General features: G+C 34.1%; 1 protein-coding gene across 1 annotated transcript; it reads left to right on the top strand.

The window, feature by feature from the left end:
- Positions 1-13,965: 13,965 nt before the first annotated feature.
- LOC136226901 (cytokinin hydroxylase-like) lies at positions 13,966-18,846 on the top strand. The gene is made up of 5 exons (XM_066015581.1): positions 13,966-14,324; positions 14,406-14,632; positions 17,010-17,251; positions 17,905-18,274; positions 18,372-18,846. Exons 1-5 carry the CDS (start codon positions 14,051-14,053, stop codon positions 18,795-18,797), a joined length of 1,539 nt encoding a protein of 512 aa, XP_065871653.1. The 5' UTR covers positions 13,966-14,050; the 3' UTR covers positions 18,798-18,846.
- Positions 18,847-19,376: the final 530 nt, after the last annotated feature.

The raw sequence follows: 19,376 nt of genomic DNA, 5'->3' as shown, positions 1-19,376 counted from the left end.
CGAAGAGTTCGACATCCCTACTCTGACCGTAAAGAGTCAGTGCTTCATCGGTTTCTACTAAGGGTAAATGTCCACCCATTATAAGTTAATAAGGAGCGGAATTATTCCGCTCGTTGATACTTTTAGGAGAAAATTCCGTTCATTAACTGTCATTAAATCCCTTTTATCTGTCATAAGCAACCGTCATAACCATTCCTTTTATAAAATTAGAAGCAAACCCTAAATATCTAATTTAACCATAATGGAAATTCTAAACCTGTTGTGTCAAGACAACAGGAAAACTTAATATGTCCATCAAAATTGATAAAAGGAAAACGAAATGCAGATCAAAGTAAATTAATGCATTAAATTAGCATAAATGGTGAGATGAACTTACAAATGAGTCCCATAATTGTTCCCAAATTTTCCAAGATTCTCAGTTCCAACATATAATCTAGAAATTAGTCTCCCATCTCCCATACCTCATATGCCATATGATCAAAGATTGCCGGTGATGAGAAAAACGAGTCGGATTTGAATCTCTCAAATGAGAATGAAGAAACTTCAAGTTATCTATGTTCAAATCGGATTTCTTAGATTATTCAAAAAAAAAGAAAAAAATCGGATTTCTTAGTAGTGTATACAATGAAGAGAAAGTTTGTTTACGAAAAAGTGAAGAGTATAAGAGAAGTTTTGTTATATATGATATGTTAATATAAAATATAAAATATAAAAAAACTAAAGAGAAACTATTACCATAAAGTGTACATGGGAAGTTTTATTATATATGAAATTCTAAATACGCTTAATACATCATTTGGTCCCAGAACTTGTCTAAAAAGTTTGTCTGAACTTTCAAAGTGTCTCAATAGCCCCATCAACTTGTATAAAATATTCAGTTAGTTTCATGAACTTATATAAAATGTAATCAATTGATCACTCAGTCGTTATTACATAATTAAAAAATAGATTAAAAATGAAGTTATTCCTTGCTCAACTATACAACTTTTTCTCTCTAATATTATAACCGTATATCCCGATTTTGGTCGTTTTACTTTTTTTTAAGACTCGTGCAATACATCTTCTGCATTGAACTTACGTTTTCTTTGCAACCGAGTGATCAATTGATTACATTTTACGTAAGTTCAGGGATAACTGAACCTTTTATGCAAGTTGAGGGGGCTTTCGGGACACTTTGAAAGTTTAGAGGGTCAATCAACCTTTTTAGACAAATTCAGGGGACAAATGATGTATTAAGCCTTCTAAATATGTTGTCTCAAGACAACATGACAACTTAATATGTCCATCAAAATTGACAAAAGAAAACGAGTTGTAGAAATGAGTTGTAGAAATGTACATAAATTTTCCAAGACTCTCAGTTCCAATATATAGGCGTAGAAATTAGTCTTCCATAGATCATATGCCATATGATTCAAAGATTGCAGAAAGCAGTCATGATAGATGAGCTTAGAAGCTGAGCCGGATTTCAAGTGCAATGCTGCAAAGGACATACCGATTTGAAGTTATATATACCGATTTGAATCTCTCAAATCAGATTTCTTGAAAGTTCATACATATATATAGGACCAAAAATGAAGAGAAAGTTTGATCATAATGGAGAGTATAGAGAAAGTTTTATGGCTAAATTACACCAATGGTACATGAACTTTACTCTAGTTCACATTTTAGTACCTAGATTATATTTTGTCTCAAAAATATACCTGAAATAACGATGACCCCACAATCAGTTAATGACCGGTCAACGCGAGTTTTATAAGTTAATTACATTAATGGTATCTGAACTTTACCACAATTCACACTTTGGTACCTGGATTTTATTTTATCCTAAAAACGTAACTCAAGTAAAAGTGACTGAAAAATTTGACGGTTAATGACCGTAAAGTAAAAGTGGTGGTATCATAATTTTATATTAATTAAGTGTATGATGGATCTCAACTTTTAATTTAAAATGCTTAAACTTGCGTTGACCGATTACTGATTGGTCTAATGTATGAAGATGTTGAGTCATCTTTACTTGAGGTGTATTTTTGGACAAAATGAAAAGATACCAAAGTGTAAATCATGGTAAAGTTCAGGTACCATTAGTATAATTTACTCGTCAAACTCGTATTGACTAACTATTGACTTGTAAAATATACTAAATTATTCGTTCATCGTTACTTCAAATATATTTTTGAGACAAAATATAATCTCGGTATCAAAGTGTGAACTGGGATAAAATTCAGATACCATTAGTGTAATTTATTTGATGTTTTATTTGGAAAGCTACTATTAACATATTTTAATAGGACTAATGCATACCCAGCCCCCTAAAGTTGTCCGTTTTGTTCATTTAACCCCCTCACCTTACGGGACAACCCTTTAACCCCCTAAACTCCATAAAAATAGTATTTCTCACCCCCTTAACTTGTCCATTTATCTCCCCAACTCATAGAATGTTCTATTTACCCCCTTAACTCCATAAAAGTGGTATTTTTCACCCCTTACAATCCGTTATCGAAGCCTAAATTGATAACTTTTTTTAAACGTTAAACCTATATTTATGTTTTCCATAAAAGTGGAACCTAAATTGATACTTTCCCAAAAATCATAGGCACATTTCGGTACATTATCCCTATATATAATGTATTTAACTTGTTTATATTAATGTTCTTGTTATTTGTATTTTTTTATTCGTTCTTTCTCCATTAAACATTTTTTACTACTATAAAGGGATAAGAAATACCATTTTTATGAAATTAAGAGGGTAAATAGGATCATAAGTGGTGAGAAATACCACTTTTATGGAGTTAAGGGGGTAAATAGGATATTCGATGAGTTGAGAAGGGTTAAAATGACAAATTTGGACAAGTTAAGGGGGTGAGAAATACCATTTTTATGGAGTTTAGGGGGTTAAAGGGTTGTCCCGTAAGGTGAGGGGGTTAAATGAACAAAACGGACAACTTTAGGGGGCTGGGTATGCATTAGGCCATTTTAATAAAACCATAAAATATAAAAATAATAAAGAGAAACTATTACCATTTGTGGATGTTGGGCGTCTCGGCCTTCTACTCCTGATTTCCTGTGTTCTTTGCTTTCGGATGATATTGTGGGGGTTAGCTTTTCTAGACTAATTCCGGATTAGTTTGCTGTGGTGTTTTATTTGTCTTTTCTTTCCTTTTCCTACCAAAAAAATTACCATTTCTTGTATGATATTTTAATAAAAGCATAAAATACAAAAACATAAATATTTATTTCCATAATTAAATTTTAATGGGCATTATCTTAAGCTTTACTAAACTATATTCAGTTTTTTTTTTAAAATTTTAAATTGGCATATGGTGCAAATTTATCTTTTTTTTCACCACTTTTATTTTTTTAAGATGATGGATTCACACACTTTTAAATGAATTCAAAAATATACTAACTAATATATACTTCTTTGATTTGTCATTTTCCTTTTGAGAGTGCAAATTTAACTTTTAATAAGTTTTTTTTTTAAGGGAAAAGAGGTAATCTTTCATAAATGATTTCTCAAAGCGTCAGTAGCTAGAGTCTGGTGTAAAAACTCAGGCTCAGCATACCAAAACAGAAGTGTAACCAAAGACAAGGCCTCCCTCGTAATAGCGTGGGCGACTTGGTTGGCAGACCTACGATTAAAACAAATTGAAATTTTCGGATTAAAAGCTAACAATCTGCGACATGAAGTTACAATGGTGTCGTACTCGGACTCGTCATAGACTTCAGATTTAATAGCAGCAATTAGGCCCTCAGCATCAGACTCAATAATTAGGTGCTTCCATTTTCTATCCCTAGCGACTTGGAGAGCTCTGTGAAGACCCATCGCCTCTGGCAGTCTAGGTTCGAACAAACTGTTCCGGCTTTCAGCAAACGCACATATAAAACTCACTTCCCAATTTCGTACCACCCATCCAAGACCGATTTTACTGCTGGTTTTATTACGAGCCGCGTCCGCGTTACACTAGCAGAAGTCTTCCTGTGGCGCCTTCCACTGGACTGTTCTACTTCCCCCTACAGAAACGACGGGCTCTGCGTTTTTTAATACACAATACTGCTCATAAAAAATCGCAGCAGATCTTGGCCGCCACTGATGCTGGAATATGTTTTCCGTTCCAATGAGTCGAATTGCGTTAATTCCATATTTCCCAGATTCCTATCCATAATTTCTACCCTTCCTCTGTCGTTCTACTAACAAGAAAAGCTCCTAACCAGTCTTCGAAAAAATCAGTATCGGAGATTTGGTGGTCGATACCTATGTGCCGCCAAAAATTACTCGGGTAAGCACAGTCGACAAACATGTGGATTAAGTGCTCGCCTTCCTCCCTGCAAAGTGGACAAACATTTTCGATCAGAAAACCTTTACCTGCAAGAGCTTCCTTCACCGGTATATAGCATTGGCAAGCCTTCCAACTGAGCATCTTGACCCGAGGTGGGATATTAAACGACCACAATTGGGACCAAGGCTTCAGTTCAAATGTTTCCTGGTCCCTTGCCACACGATAGCCCGACCTCACGGAGTAAACTCCTTTTTTATAGAAGTGTCAGATCAGTTTGTCCTGCTCCGAATATCCTTATGCGTTCAATTGAATTAAACTCTTAATATCCCATTCTGTCATCAGCGATGACACAAGCTCGAGATCCCATTCCTTGTCGTTCACGCCCCTGAGATCCGTCGCAACCGAGCTTCAGCGGTGATCGAAGCCTGAAATCTGGAGTATCCAGGATCCAAGGGTCACGCCATAAATGGATTGAACACCCATCCCCAATCCACCATTGCAAGCCTTTAACAAGAACAACTCTCGATTTCCAGATGCTTTGTCAGATCGCACTCGAGTTATTTCCAATCCGAGCTGATAAAAAATCTCCCCTCGGGAAATATTTAGCTTTGAGAATTCTGAAAAATAATGCACCTGGTTTATGAACAAGAGACCATGCCTGTTTGGCCAGAATGGCCAGGTTGAATTCTGAGAGATGACTGAAACCGAGTCCTTCAGCTTCCTTCCTGTTACATAAACTGTCCCACGACGCCCAATGTATCCTTTTTCTACAATCTGGATTCGATCCCCACTATAACGAATTCATCATTCTCTGGAGTTCTTCACAGAGAGTGACAGGTAGCATAAAGGTGCTCATACAGAATATGGGAACCGCTTGAGCGACAGATTTTATTAGCACCTCTTTACCAGCCTGTGATAATAGCTTGCCGTACAACCCAAACATCCTATGCCATAACCAATTTTTGAGATAGCCAAAAACCACTTTTTTTATTTATACCAATAAGAATTGGCGACCCGAGAGATACCGTGTGAAGTCCATAGGCGTGGAAATTTCCAGGATGTTACTGATAGCTAGCCTGTCCCCCTCACAAACTTTCCTACTATAAAAAATGCTGGACTTCATAAGATTTATGGCATATCCCGATTCCTCCTCGTACTGAATCAGAATATCCTTTAGGGTTTGGGCCTCCGACTGATTCGCACCACAAAATAAGAGGCAATCGTCAGCAAATAGAAGATGAGTTAGCGCTGGTGTCATACGACTTACACGACTTCCCGTTAGGCGTAGATTGACTTGCGCTCATGCTAGTAAGCAAGAGAGGCCTTCTACACATATGATATAGAGATAAGGTGATAGGGGGTCACTCTGTCTGATACCTCACTAGGGAGTGATCGGTCCCACGCTATTGCCATTTATACTGAACCGATATGTTACTGACTGAATACACATCATCATCCATTTAGTCCAACCCTCATTAAACCCCAGTCGAGTCACGATGACTCTGGCAAACTCCCATCTGATACTGTCATACGCCTTTCGAATATCGATTTTGATAGCCACTGATTTGTCTCTTCCCTTCTGTTTACAACGCATTGAGTGAATTGTTTCAAAGGCCATTATAATATTTTCCATAATAAGCCTGCCCGAGATGAACGTTGACTGCTCCTCAGAGATGATCTCTGGTAAAAATAGTTTGAGTCGATTAGCCAAGACTTTCGAGATAATCTTGTATAAGACATTACAAAGTGCAATGGGCCTGAAATCACCAACTATTGTGGGAGCCGCCGTCTTTGGTATAAGAACGATGTTTGTTTTAGTCAGCTGTTCCGAGAAACTGCCATTCTCAAGCCAACTCACCGCTTTGGTAAACACATCCTCCCCTATTAGATCCCATAAGCTCTAAAAAATGCCCGGACCCAGTCCATCCGGCCCTGGGGACTTGTCCGGGTGCATCTGAAAAGCAGCCTTTTGGAACTCCTCACGCATGAACTCCCGAGTTAGTCTAGTATTCATCAGCGCTGAGACCCGTGATGGCACAGGTCGAGTGGGAGAGTAGTTCCTGATATGTTAGGAGCAAAAATATTTGAGTAATATTCAAGAATGGTGTTACCAATTGCAGTGTCGTCAAGAGCGAGGGAGCTGTCATCGTGCTGGAGCTTCGAGATGTGGTTTCTTCATTTCCATGCTGACGCTGCAGTGTGGAAAAAGGCGTTGTTTCTATCGCCATCTTTGAGCCACTGCACTTTGGAGCGCTGCTTCCAGTAGGAATTTTCTTGATCCAGAAGCGTATTAATTTCCCGTCGAACACGAGTAATGTCTGCATCGGCTACTCCTAGAGGCGCTGTTAATAAGTGAGCAAGTTTGGATTTTGCTGCGTAGAATTTTTTGGTTAATCAATGTTATTTTTTTTAATCTTCCCTTCATCTATAAGAAATACTGGTTTGGGTTTTAGCAGCTTGGACAACAATGGCATTTCTTCATCTTCCGAAAGAAATGACTAAATAGATACTTTCAAGATTGCCGGTGAAATCGCTTCTCAGATTCAAAACTGTTTCCAGAAAATGGTACACTTTAATTTCTCAAGACCATAAATTTGCCAAATTTCATTTGAAACAATCACAATTATCTAAGGATCTTACTTTTTTCAATAACCATGTTGGTGGTTATGAATCACGCAAATCAATTTCCCCGACGAAATAAAAGAACCATCTGCAATCATAGGGTCAGCACATGAATTGATTTGTCTAAGCCCCTGTAAGGGAGGGAGCTCCTGCTTTATATGGAATCCATGCACCGATGAATTTAAAGAAATATCTGTACCAATGCCAAATACTATTTGGGCATTTGGGTTCGGTTATGATTCATGTTATGAGGATTATAAAATTGTAGGAGTTTGGAATAATTCTCGCACTCAAATTTTTTCATTGAAAAATTCATAGAAGATACTTGAACATTCTTCCCCATATAAACGTCTTCAAATAACTGCTTTTGATTTAGCCAAGGAGAAAACTTTCGTCCTGCATAATATTTACAACGACCATAAGTTTTACAACGACTATAATTCTTCTTCTTGTGTTCGTTTATTGAAGGACCCAAAATACAGGTTACCAATAGCACGTGAAATACCAATAACAACACCATAAGGATCAATCTTCAAGACAATCAACCGAAGCACAACCCAAGTTCCAAATCAAAACAGCAACAATAACCACAATAATGGAAATCTAAACCACAATCAACACCACATGACGTTTGAGGAGTTCACTCTTCTTCTCTTATTATGATAAAATTGAGGGCAAAACAAACCCAACAAAGTCTTACAAAGGTTTATAACCCACCAAAAACAATCATAAACAATAATAGATCAAGTAAACAAATACCACAAAAGAGAAGAAACAATCTACAATCTGTCCCAACTCCGAACAGGTCTTCCCGAACTCCGAACTACAATCACAACGGTGAGAACATGTAACAATAAGTCTAGAAGCTCCTATCCAAATATCGTGACGATCCGACGGTTCAATCTCTGGAAATCGACAAAAACGTGAACTGACCTAAGGAGAGAAAGGCCAAAACCGAAAATCTTCTTTTTGTGTGTCTTTTCTTCTTCCTTTACTTCTCTCAACAACTCATACACTTAAATACATATTAACCTAGCTTCTCAAAGAAGCCAAAATTAATAATAAATGGACCTTAAATATGGGCTGGACCCATAATATATTGGACTATCAAGGCTCGTTACATGCATCTGGCCGCATGTATATTTGGGTGGTGAAGGAATACCGTAATATGGATTGTTGGGATAAGTTTATTATCGATGGATTTGATGATGATAACTCAGAGATCATCCATTGTGGAGATGGATTTGTATACAAAGAGTCTCTAAGTTCACCGAAATGTTTCAATTGATGTTTATGTTTATGTTAGTTTTGAAAATTGATTGTGTTTTTGTTTTTTATTCTCTTTGGTTTATTTGTTGTTGGGAAATTACAATTTCTAGTTTCAATTCATTCCATAACTCTGTTCATCCTATTTGCTATTTAGAAATGGAGAGGAATTTGTGATGTCTATAATTTCCAGAAGTATCCTCATATTTACTAGATTTAATTCTCGAATTTTTTGATTTTGATGTATTTTTTAAGTATTATTTAATTCTCAAAACGGTTGTTTTGAGAAGCAAAATTAGATCTGATTCCTTAAATTCTAATTAAAGAAAACATGAATAGAAACTCTTAGTTTCATGTGAAACAATCTAAGGATCATCTTAGTTTCTTCCCGATCCCTAAAGTTGGATCGGTATTTCAATCTTCGGATATTGAAATCCTAGAAAATGAAGCCATGGTTCTTCATCTTCCATTTTCTGCTCGTTTCTTGGTTTCTTTCTTCTTGTGACTATTGAAGAAATGGTGATTCTACGTTATTTTCATCGTTTTTCCTAGTTTATCATATTGTTTTCGTTGAAAAATGTAAGTATATACTGTTTTTTCTGCGTTTTTCCCATAAATTCACTTAGCATATGCCGTTTTCGCGAAGTCTGCGGGGATAAATTTATCGATTTCACTTCGCGAAACGATGATTACACGAAGTTTGCGAGGTAATTCGATAAATTTCTCTCGCACACTCTGCGAAATCATCGTTTCGCGAAGTCAGAGCGTCACATTTCTCCTCGCAGACGTCGCGAAATCATTGTCTCGCTAAGTAAAATCACCCTCTTCCTAACACATTTATGTTCGCATACTTAGCGAATCCTCGTTTCGCGAAGCCAAATCTTTCTTTTTTTCTGACTAACACGATTAAATTTTTTTGAAGGTCGTTTAATACATAATAATCATTCCTGGAAGCCGGCGTGCTGGGGTGCCATGAGAGACATCCATTCCAAAAGGCTTGGACTTCCAACCATCGTGGGACAGGTCCATCGCTCAATAGTGAATAAGAGCCTATGTATCGTGAGACATCCATCCATCGGTGGTGAATAAGAGTCTATGTATAGTGAAGTGATTTATTAGGAGTTTATTGTGGCAATCGTGTTCTGTACCGTGAGACACAACCATCCATCGGTAGTGAATAGGAGTCTATGTATTATGAAGTGATTTGTTAGGAGTTTATTGTGGCAATCTTATTATAAATTTTGATAATATTATGATCTTAATGTTAGAATCCTTTGTTGTTTGGCATTTTTTGTTATATACCACTTCGCGAATTTTGTTAAAAACATATTCAGGCTTCGCATATGCTAATTAAATTCATCAAGTAAACCAAACATTAGCTTCACAGGCTTCGTATATGATCGAATCTGCGAAGTCAGAGAGGAGGGAGACAGACGCGCGTAAATATTGAGGGTATCATGGGAAAGTCACACAAAAACAGTCTAGATATGTAGTAAGTTGAGTAAATGGGTTAAATATATAAATGGGCCTTCCATTTAACCTAGTTTTGTAATTTACCCAAAAAAAATAATAATAAGTTGTTTGTATTTCCTTTATATGAACTAAATTTATTATATTAGTTTTATATAAATCTAAACATTTTATAAGTTTCAAAAACAAAGGGGAGGTTATTCAACTATTTATTAACGTTAATGAGAATTAAAACCATTGTAACCAATAAACTATTTCACAAAATTAATAATGAACATTACTTCAATTTAATTTCATTAATGAGATTTAATTCTCTAGTAACTACCATTCATAATTTAAAACGAATTCTGACAGTTTTACTAAGATTGCACTAGCAAAAGCTGTTATCACCCGAGTAATATTCAAAGCGTGTAAAAAAAGTTTTGGAAGATCAAGAAATAATGACTTTTACTGATTGAAATACTTACAAATTTGCAATTTCTATAGACTTTAAGAATTGAGGTAGAACATACATTCATACTTATTAAGAGATAAATTCTTGACAATAAAATGTTTGAAATAAAGTTTTCTTTATTTGAATTCATTAATAAGATAAGGTGATGTGAAAATGAGAAATTAATTTTAGGAAGAAGAAAGAGACAATAGTAAATGTTGTAGTAGTTAAGAATGGAGCTGAAAAATCAATAATTAATTTTAGCAAGAAACAGAAAGAAATTGATGAAAGATATATAGATAATTTTTCACAATTTTTTTTTAATGTATTTTTTACTTCATTTTATTCTTTATTGTTTTTGTATTATGACATTTATTTACTCTTTTAATAAATTTGGTTCGGGGCTTTTTTGGGTTTGTGGTGGAAGTGTGAGCATAGCTGGGATGTTCGCCGCTTACCCTTCTTTGCTAACCAATCTTTAATAAAAAAAATTATGTTAATTTGCAAAAATATGAGATTACTTTATGTTTGAGCTTTTATATGAAGGTAATAGGTTAGATAAAAAAAAATTAATAATAATAATAATAAAATGTCATAATTTCTAACCTTTTAAAATAAAAAATTATATATTTTATAGGCTAATGATCCTCACTTCTGATGATCCACGCAAAAGGAACCAGAAAGTCTGGTGGAAAAACTTTTATCCTAGTTGCAAAATGGCTAGGCAATCATACAATTGCAAAATCATAGTCGAAAATCGAACTCAATAAAAAAAAATCTCACGAATTCAATTTCCTCTATTTTCCACAATGTTTCTCAATTTTCCTCCATTGATGTCCAAGTTTTTAACGAAATTTGTCACATTTCATCACAAATGCGATAAGAGTTGTCGTATTTCGTCACAAATGTGACAAGAGTTGTCGCATTTCGTCGCAAATGCGACAACTCTTGTCGCATTTGTGACGAAATGCGACAACTCTTGTCGCATTTGTGACGAAATGCGATAAATTTCGTCACAAATGCGACAGCAATGGAGGAAAATTGAGAAAAATTGTGGAAAATTGAGGAAATTGAAACGATACCATTACAGATGAAGAAAGAGGCAAGACTAACGAGAAAAGCAAGTGTATAAGATAAAAACATACCATTTCTATGGGAAATTGAACATAATACGTCAATAATCTCAAAAATCGCTAATGATTGGTATCAGAAATTGAAGAAGATGAACCGAAGAAGAAGAAGAGGAAGAAGAAGAAGATCGATGATTGAATAGAACTAAGGGTAATTTTGTCCAAAATGGTTGAAAGTGTCTAATTTGCTAAGATGGAAACAAAGTGGGTTAGATATGTAAAAGGCCCCTCTTAATTGGGCTAGATTTGTAATTAGCCCCTTAAAAAATCTAAGTTTGAGAAAACATATGTTAATAAACTAATTAAAAATCAAAGTTTGGATGTGCTCTTAAAAGTGTAGATGATATTTTTTGTGTTTATGGGGACCGAACTTGTTCAAAAAGGTTGATTGGCCTCCTGAACTTTTAAAGTGTCCTAATAGTCTATCAATTTGTATAAAATATTTGGTTAGCCCCTTAAACTTGTGTAAAATGTAATCAATTAATCACTTAGTTGCAAAAATAAATAAGTTAAATATTAAACATTTTATGCAAGTTGACAGGATTATTAGGACACTTTTGAAAATTCAGAAGACTAATCAAACTTTTTGAAAAAGTTTAGAGATAAATGATGTATTAAAATTTTATTTTAAAATCTTATTAAATTTTTCATAATATTGAATTTTTAATTTCTGTTTTCTTTCTTTTTATTAAATCCTCATTTAATGTTTTCGATTTTCTTCCCTTTTATTATTCTATTAGTTATAGGGTAAATTACACTCATGGCCACTGAACTTTACTCATTTTAATATTATGATCACTGAACTTCAATTCTTAACGGTATGGCTACTGAACTTTATAATTATAACACCGGTGGCCATTGAACTTTAACTAATTCCTCAAAATGACCGGTGGCGACCTCAAAATGAAAATATTCAATAATTAAGTTGTTCAAAACGACATTTACCATGAAACCATATTTTTATTTTCCAAAATCACATTTTTTGGAGCTTTCTTTCTCTACAAATTCACTCTCTCTCTCTCCTAACCAAAAAAAACACTTAAATGACCTCAAAACGAAAATTTTCAAGAATTAAAGTTTCTTAAAATATCATTAACTCTTCGAATTTTTTATTTTGAAGCCGTCAACTGTCGTTTTGAGACATTGAGTTGTCACCCATGTTAAAAAGTGTAATGTTCAATGGTTATACTGTTAAGAATTGAAGTTCAGTGACTACAATATTAAATAGGTAAAGTTCAATGGTCATGGGTGTAATTTACCCATTAGTTATATGTTGTGAAGGTATCATTTTTTCTTAACAGCTTTTGTGTTCACCAAAAAACCTAATACCTATAAAAACCTAACCAAATACTATAATTCCTGCCATTTCTATTTTTTGAAACAAAAAAGGAAATATAAAAAGAATACGTGATTTCATCGAATTGTAAGTAGAGTTATGTGAGATATTTTTCTTGTAAAAAAGCATTTACTTCATAAAATCAGCAAAAAAAAAAAACTCGTGTTATTTTTTGATGATGTGGCACATCGATTTTAATAACGTGACACGTTAATTTGTTAGCATAATAAGTTTAATATTGAACATTTTATATAAGTTGACGGGACTACTATAACACTTTTGAAAATTCAGAAGGCTAATCAAACTTTTTGAAAAAGTTTAGTGATAAATGATGTATTAAAATTTTATTTTATAATCTTATTAAATTTTTCATAATATTGAATTTTAAAATTATTTTTTTTTTTTTTGAAATGTACTGAATTTTTAATTTATTAATTAATAACTGATTCAATGAAATACTGTATAAATTAAGTTAATGACTTTCTGTTTTCTTTCTTTTTATTAAATCCTCATTTAATGTTTTCGATTTTCTTTCCTTTTATTATTCTATTAGTTATAGGGTAAATTACACCCATGGCCACTGAACTTTACTCATTTTAATATTATGGTCACTGAACTTCAATTCTTAACGGTATGACTACCGAACTTTATAATTTTAACACCGGTTGCCATTGAACTTTAACTAATTCTTCAAAATGACCGGTGACGACCTCAAAATGAAAATATTCAAGAATTAAAGTTGTTCAGAACGACATTTACCATGAAACCATATTTTTAATTTCCAAAATCACCTTTTTTTGGAGCTTTCTCTCTCCACAAATTCATTCTCTCTCTCCTAACCAAAAAACACTTAAATGACCTCAAAACGAAAATTTTCAAGAATTAAAGTTTCTTAGAATAACATTAACTCTTCGAATTTTTTATTTTGAGGCCGTCAACTGTCGTTTTGAGACGTTGAGTTGTCACCGGTGTTAAAAAGTGTAATGTTCAATGGTCATACCGTTAAGAATTGAAGTTCAGTAACTACAATATTAAATAGGTAAAGTTCAGGGGCCATGAGTGTAATTTACCCATTAGTTATATGTTGTGAAGCTATCATTTTTTCTAAACAGCTTTTGTGTTCACCAAAAAAGCCTAATAGCTATAAAATCCTAACCAAATACTATAATTTCTGCTATTTCTATTTTTTCAAAAAAAAAAAGGAAACGTAAAAAGAATACGTGGTTTCATCGAATTGTAAGTAGAGTTATGTGAGATCTTTTTCTTGTAAAAAAACATTTACTTCATAAGATCAGCAAAAAAAAATACGTATAGTGTTATTTTCTTATAACGTGACACATCGACTTTAATGACTTGACACGTTGATTTGTTAGCATAATAAACTTTGATTTCAGTGGAGAGTCATGTGTTTTAACCAAGAGTCATGTGTTTTGGTCAAGAGATTTCCTAGACTATAAATAAGTTTTCCTTTATTTTTCTTGGTTTGTTCTCCAAATTTTAATTCATCTTCATCAAGATGGAGGTACTAAGCAGCATATTGATAATTTTGGTGAGCATATTTGCGAAGATTGCATATGATGCAATCTCATATTATTTCCTCACACCAAAACGTATCATGAAGATAATGGAGAAGCAAGGTGTGGGTGGCCCTAAACCTCGCCTTTTCACAGGCAACATCTTAGATGTTTCTTCTTTACTCTCCGTCTCCACTTCGAAAGACATGGACAAAATTGATCATGATATTGTCGATCGCCTTTTGCCCCATTATGTTCTCTGGTCTAAACAATTCGGTATTGGCTTCTTTCGTGTCCGTTTCAGTTTCAGTTAGGGTTTTATGTATAATCCTTTTTTTCTGATCCTTTTCTTTCTAGGAAAGAGATTTATATACTGGAGTGGTATTGAGCCTCGTATGTGTCTCACCGAGACTGAATTGATTAAAGAGCTGCTTACGAAATACAGCAGTAAAACTGGTAAATCATGGCTTCAACAGCAAGGATCCAAACATTTTACTGGCCGTGGTTTGTTAATGGCTAACGGTGATAACTGGTATCATCAGCGCCGTATTGTTTCGCCTGCATTCATGGGTGACAAGCTCAAGGTAAGTTAATCTCATGTTTTTGTAACTCAGGAGGATGAGTATCTCTGAAAAAAAAAACATAAAAAAATATTACTTTTACTTTGAATCAATAACCCTTTTCACATTTTTAGCTTGATTCATACTGATTCTATAGGAGACAAAAAGCATGATAGAGGGACAACTGTCGTCTCTATTTTTTAAAACAGCTATCGTCTCTATTTTTAAGGACAACTGTTGTCAGGGACAGACACAGGGGTCGCTCTATCTCCACAAAATTTGAGGTGGTAGGGATGTTAAGTTAGTAATTTTATTAAACGTTGAGTATTTGATAAATTGATGATTTGATTGCGTATTTGATAAATTGAGGATTGTCGTAGGATTAATACAAAATTAATTCATTGATATTGTATTTAATTAAGATTCAGAATGGTTAATTAATTCATTGATTTCTTCCGAAGTTTGTTACATTGGTATGTAAAAATTGATTATGAATATCTGATAACAAGTATATAGGGCAGCCAGATGCACTATCCATCCCTGCAAAGCGAGGGTCTGGGGAAGGGTCTCATAGTGTATTAGGGGCAAGCCTTCCCCTACAAATTTTTTGACAAAAGGCTGCTCTTAAGACTCAAACCCCAACAACGTCTGTTGCGCCAAGGCTCACCCTTTATCTTATAACAGTATATCAATTTGAGTAAGTTCAAATTTCAAAAAAAAAAAAAAAAATACACAATGTAAAATAGGCCCCCAACGGACCGATCTTGTATGCGCCACTAATTGTCGTCCTCATTCTTCGGGACACTTCTCATCCTTGTGGAGGACTGTCGTCCCCATCTTTAGGGTAATTTCATGTTTTTGTTTTTGTAACTCATTTTGCAATGAAGTATGTCATAGAAAAGAAAGCATAAATTGGACATCTTTTTACAAGAGAGCTTGTGTACTGTTTATACTAACTTGATTTGCAGTTTGTTTTAGTAGTGCACAATCATTTTTATTATGATCTTGGTGCTTACAATGTGAACATGTCATAATTGTTTTCGTTATAATGAAAATATGAGGTTCCTAATACCACTTTTATATAGTTGAGGGAGGCAAATAGATCGTCCAATAAATTCAGAGGACAAAATGACCAAAATTAACATGTTCAGGGAGCTGCATATGATTTTCGCCTATTCTTTTATAGAAAAAAAATTCAAACACATAAAAACATCAATTTAACAATACTTAATTATCTCAAATGCATAGATTGTCAAACATGATAATAAAAAAGTATTCTTGGATCTTCATGATCAGGTTAAGCTTTAGTTTGGAGATGTATAAAAAGTTTCCTCTGTTACAGTGAACTCCCTTAACAAAGAATAATTCAAATCTAACAATCCCTCCCTTAAACTTAGCTTATCTCGATTAATCCGAACATGTCCTACGAAGCTTCTCAAATTGCTCCAACTTCAAAGGCTCTGTCATGATACTCGCGACTTGACTGTCAGAGGCATAATAATATATGTTAATAAACTAATTAAAATTAGAATTTTTGATTTAAAAGGTTCTAATAGACTAAAAAAAATTAAAAAAAAAATAAATAGAACCACACTTCATAAACTCTTTTATAGGTTTTCCTAAAAAGTGGAACTCTCTTAACAAAGAATAATTCAAATCTAACAATCCCTCCCTGAAACTTAGCTTATCTCGATTAATCCGAACATGTCCTACAAGCTTCTCAAATTGCTCCAACTTCAAAGGCTCTGTCATGATATTCGCGACTTGACTGTCAGAGACATAACAACATATGTTAGACCCTTTTAAAAAAATTCTAATTTTAATTAGTTTATTAACATACAAAAAAAAAAGAAATTTGGATTCAATAGGGGTCTAACATGCAAAAAAAAAAAAAAGAATTTTGGATTCAATGAGAGCCTAAGAGGTAAAAAAAATTAGTGCTTTGGATTTAGAGAGATATGAGCCAATTTTTGGGTGCTAATTCAGCATCCAATCATTATTTCTTTGAAAATGAGGGTCGGAACCACCACATCCTAAAATTTTGTGAAGATAGGGAGCCGAAACTACCCATGGTCATTTAGGTCGTCCCCAAAACACACAAAAAAAAAAAAGTTTCCCCATTACTTTCAAGAACCCTTTTTCCTTTCACATTTTTCCCTTGATTCCTACTGATTCTATATGGGGACAACAGTCATCCCTCTAAAATGGAGAAGTCTCCATTCTTAAGGACCAGTGTTGTCCCCATTCTTCGGGACACTTCTCATCCTTATGGAAGACTATCGTCCCCATCCTTATGTCATAGAAAAGAAAAGCATAAATTGGAGATCTTTTTCTTTTTTAAGTCACTGAGGGTTGTTTTGAAATTGATATGTTTTAATTTTGCTGTTGTTGATAATTGAAGAGCTTTGCTGGGCACATGGTGGAATGTACAAAGATGATGATTGAATCACTTGAAAAGGCTGTAGAATCAGGGCAGAGTGAGTTTGAGATTAGTGAATACATGACACATCTCACTGCTGATATAATATCAAGAACCGAATTCGATAGCAGCTATGAGAAAGGCAAGAAAATATTCCATCTTTTAACTCTTCTCCAATCTCTCGCTGCTCAATCTACCAGGCACTTGTGCTTACCTGGAAGCCGGTATGTATTTCTCATTTGCTAAATAACTTTCTTGTGGTTTGACCGATTTACAGACCGATATCTGTGGTATTTCTTTTTGCAAATGCAATTTTGTGGTTTACAAAATTTTGCAAACTAAGGGGTATTAGGTACCTTACCTACTTTTCAGTTCCTGTGTACCTTCTCACTTTAAAAGACAGAGTTTCAGTTGTTTGGTTAGACGCTTCCTGTTTGCCTTTTACAGCTGAAAAGTAGTTTTTTACAAAAGCAGTGAATCCCTACTTTTTAGAAAAGCAGTCTTTTCGAAAGGCAAACAGCAAACCGTAACATGAAACAGGAACGGCAAGTAGCCAAATGGACCCTCAATTCGGTGGTTTGTAAAATTTTGCATTTGAGTTCACTTTATCAGAATTTGGTCGATGATGACATCGAAATGAAAATTGTAAAGAGTTAAATGATATTTTAAACAATTTTAATTCGTCAACTTTTTAGGTTTGAGATCATTTAGGTGTTAAATAACGTTTACAGAGAAAAAATTCCAAAAATAATGATTTGAAAAATAAAAAAATATGGTTCTATAATAAAAAGTATAAAAAAACATGTAAAATTTTACAATTAAATGTAAAATTAAGATTGGTTGTTTTCCAATTAAATGTGATTTGGGGGTTTTGCAGATTTTTTCCAAGTAAATACAATAGAAAAATAAAATCAGTCAAGAAGGAAGTGGAGAGACTACTAATGGAGATCATAGAAAGCAGAAAAGATTGTGTAAAGATTGATAAAAGCAGTAGCTATGGAAATGATTTGCTGGGAATGCTACTGAATGAAATGCAGAAGAACAACCAAAGTTTGAATTTGCAGTTGATAATGGATGAATGCAAGACTTTCTTCTTTGCTGGACATGAAACTACTGCTCTTTTGCTTACCTGGACTATCATGCTTCTTGCTACCAATCCTACGTGGCAACAAAAAGTCCGAGATGAACTCAATCAAGTCTGCTCCGGTCAAACTCCTTCCCTTGATCATCTATCCAAACTCACCGTTGTAAGAAACACTTTCTATTAACTGATTAACGGTAAAAGATGTCATTATGTTAGTAAAATGCACGTTCGGTTTTAAAGTATATGTTTTATAAATGCAGTTAACAATGGTAATCAATGAAACCCTAAGATTGTATCCACCAGCAACAGTACTTCCGAGAATGGCATTTGAAGACATAAAACTCGGAGATCTTCTGATACCGAAGGGACTATCAATATGGATACCGGTGATTGCAATTCATCATAGTGAAGAATTATGGGGGAAAGATGTAAATGAGTTCAATCCGGACAGATTTGCTTCGAAAACCACATTTGCACAAGGAAGACATTTTTTGCCATTTGCAGCTGGTCCTAGAAATTGTGTCGGCCAAAGTTTTGCTATGATGGAAGCTAAAATCATACTTGCTATGCTGATTTCAAAATTTAGCTTCAACATTTCTGATAATTATCGACATGCTCCTACTCTTGTCCTAACTATTAAACCTAAATATGGCGTTCAAGTTTATCTTACACCTTTAAATCCATGAGATTACAAGGATGTACACTGGATAACAGTTATTAATAAAAGATTTTGAGGATTGAGTTTCTATGATTGTAATTTAACATATTAAACCTTTGATTTTTAGTTTTGTTGTAAATCTCTATTATTAGAAATATTAGCTTTGAACATAAAAGTAGTCTTCCAGAGAAACTGAAAACCACGCTTCATAAACTTCAAAGTCCTGAGAAAATGGATTTTCACATCAATATGTTTTATTCTCCCATGGAACAATGGATTTTTAGACAAATGTATAGTAGAAATATTATCACACATGATAACAGTCGCTGTTTTTTCTTCTACCCCAATCTTTTCCAATACTCTTCTGATCCAAATACACTACTTGGGAAGAAAAAAAACAAAGAGACCGAGCGGATAAAGGTTAGTGAGTTGTAGTTTAGTGGAAATATGAGGAGTTGAAAGGAAACTAGAAAGAAGTTCACGAAAAATGTGATAGTCAATGTCTAAATGTTTGGTACATTCATGAAAAACAAGCTTTGCAGCAACATAAATGGTGGCCTTGTTATCACAATGAAGTGGAATAGGTAAATGAAGGGGAATGTGAAAT

This window comes from Euphorbia lathyris, chromosome 4, assembly GCF_963576675.1.
Source record: "Euphorbia lathyris chromosome 4, ddEupLath1.1, whole genome shotgun sequence".
NCBI lineage: Eukaryota > Viridiplantae > Streptophyta > Magnoliopsida > Malpighiales > Euphorbiaceae > Euphorbia > Euphorbia lathyris.
This window is presented reverse-complemented; position numbering and strand designations above follow the sequence as displayed.

What these genes read in the sequence shown, in the direction of transcription:
- LOC136226901 (XM_066015581.1), top strand. Translation starts at nt 14,051, where the DNA reads ATGGAGGTACTAAGCAGCATATTGATAATTTTGGTGAGCATATTTGCG. An exon ending in TCATGGGTGACAAGCTCAAG is followed by an intron (nt 14,633 to 17,009) that starts GTAAGTTAATCT and finishes TGATAATTGAAG; the next exon opens with AGCTTTGCTGGGCACATGGT. An exon ending in TTGTGCTTACCTGGAAGCCG is followed by an intron (nt 17,252 to 17,904) that starts GTATGTATTTCT and finishes GGGGTTTTGCAG; the next exon opens with ATTTTTTCCAAGTAAATACA.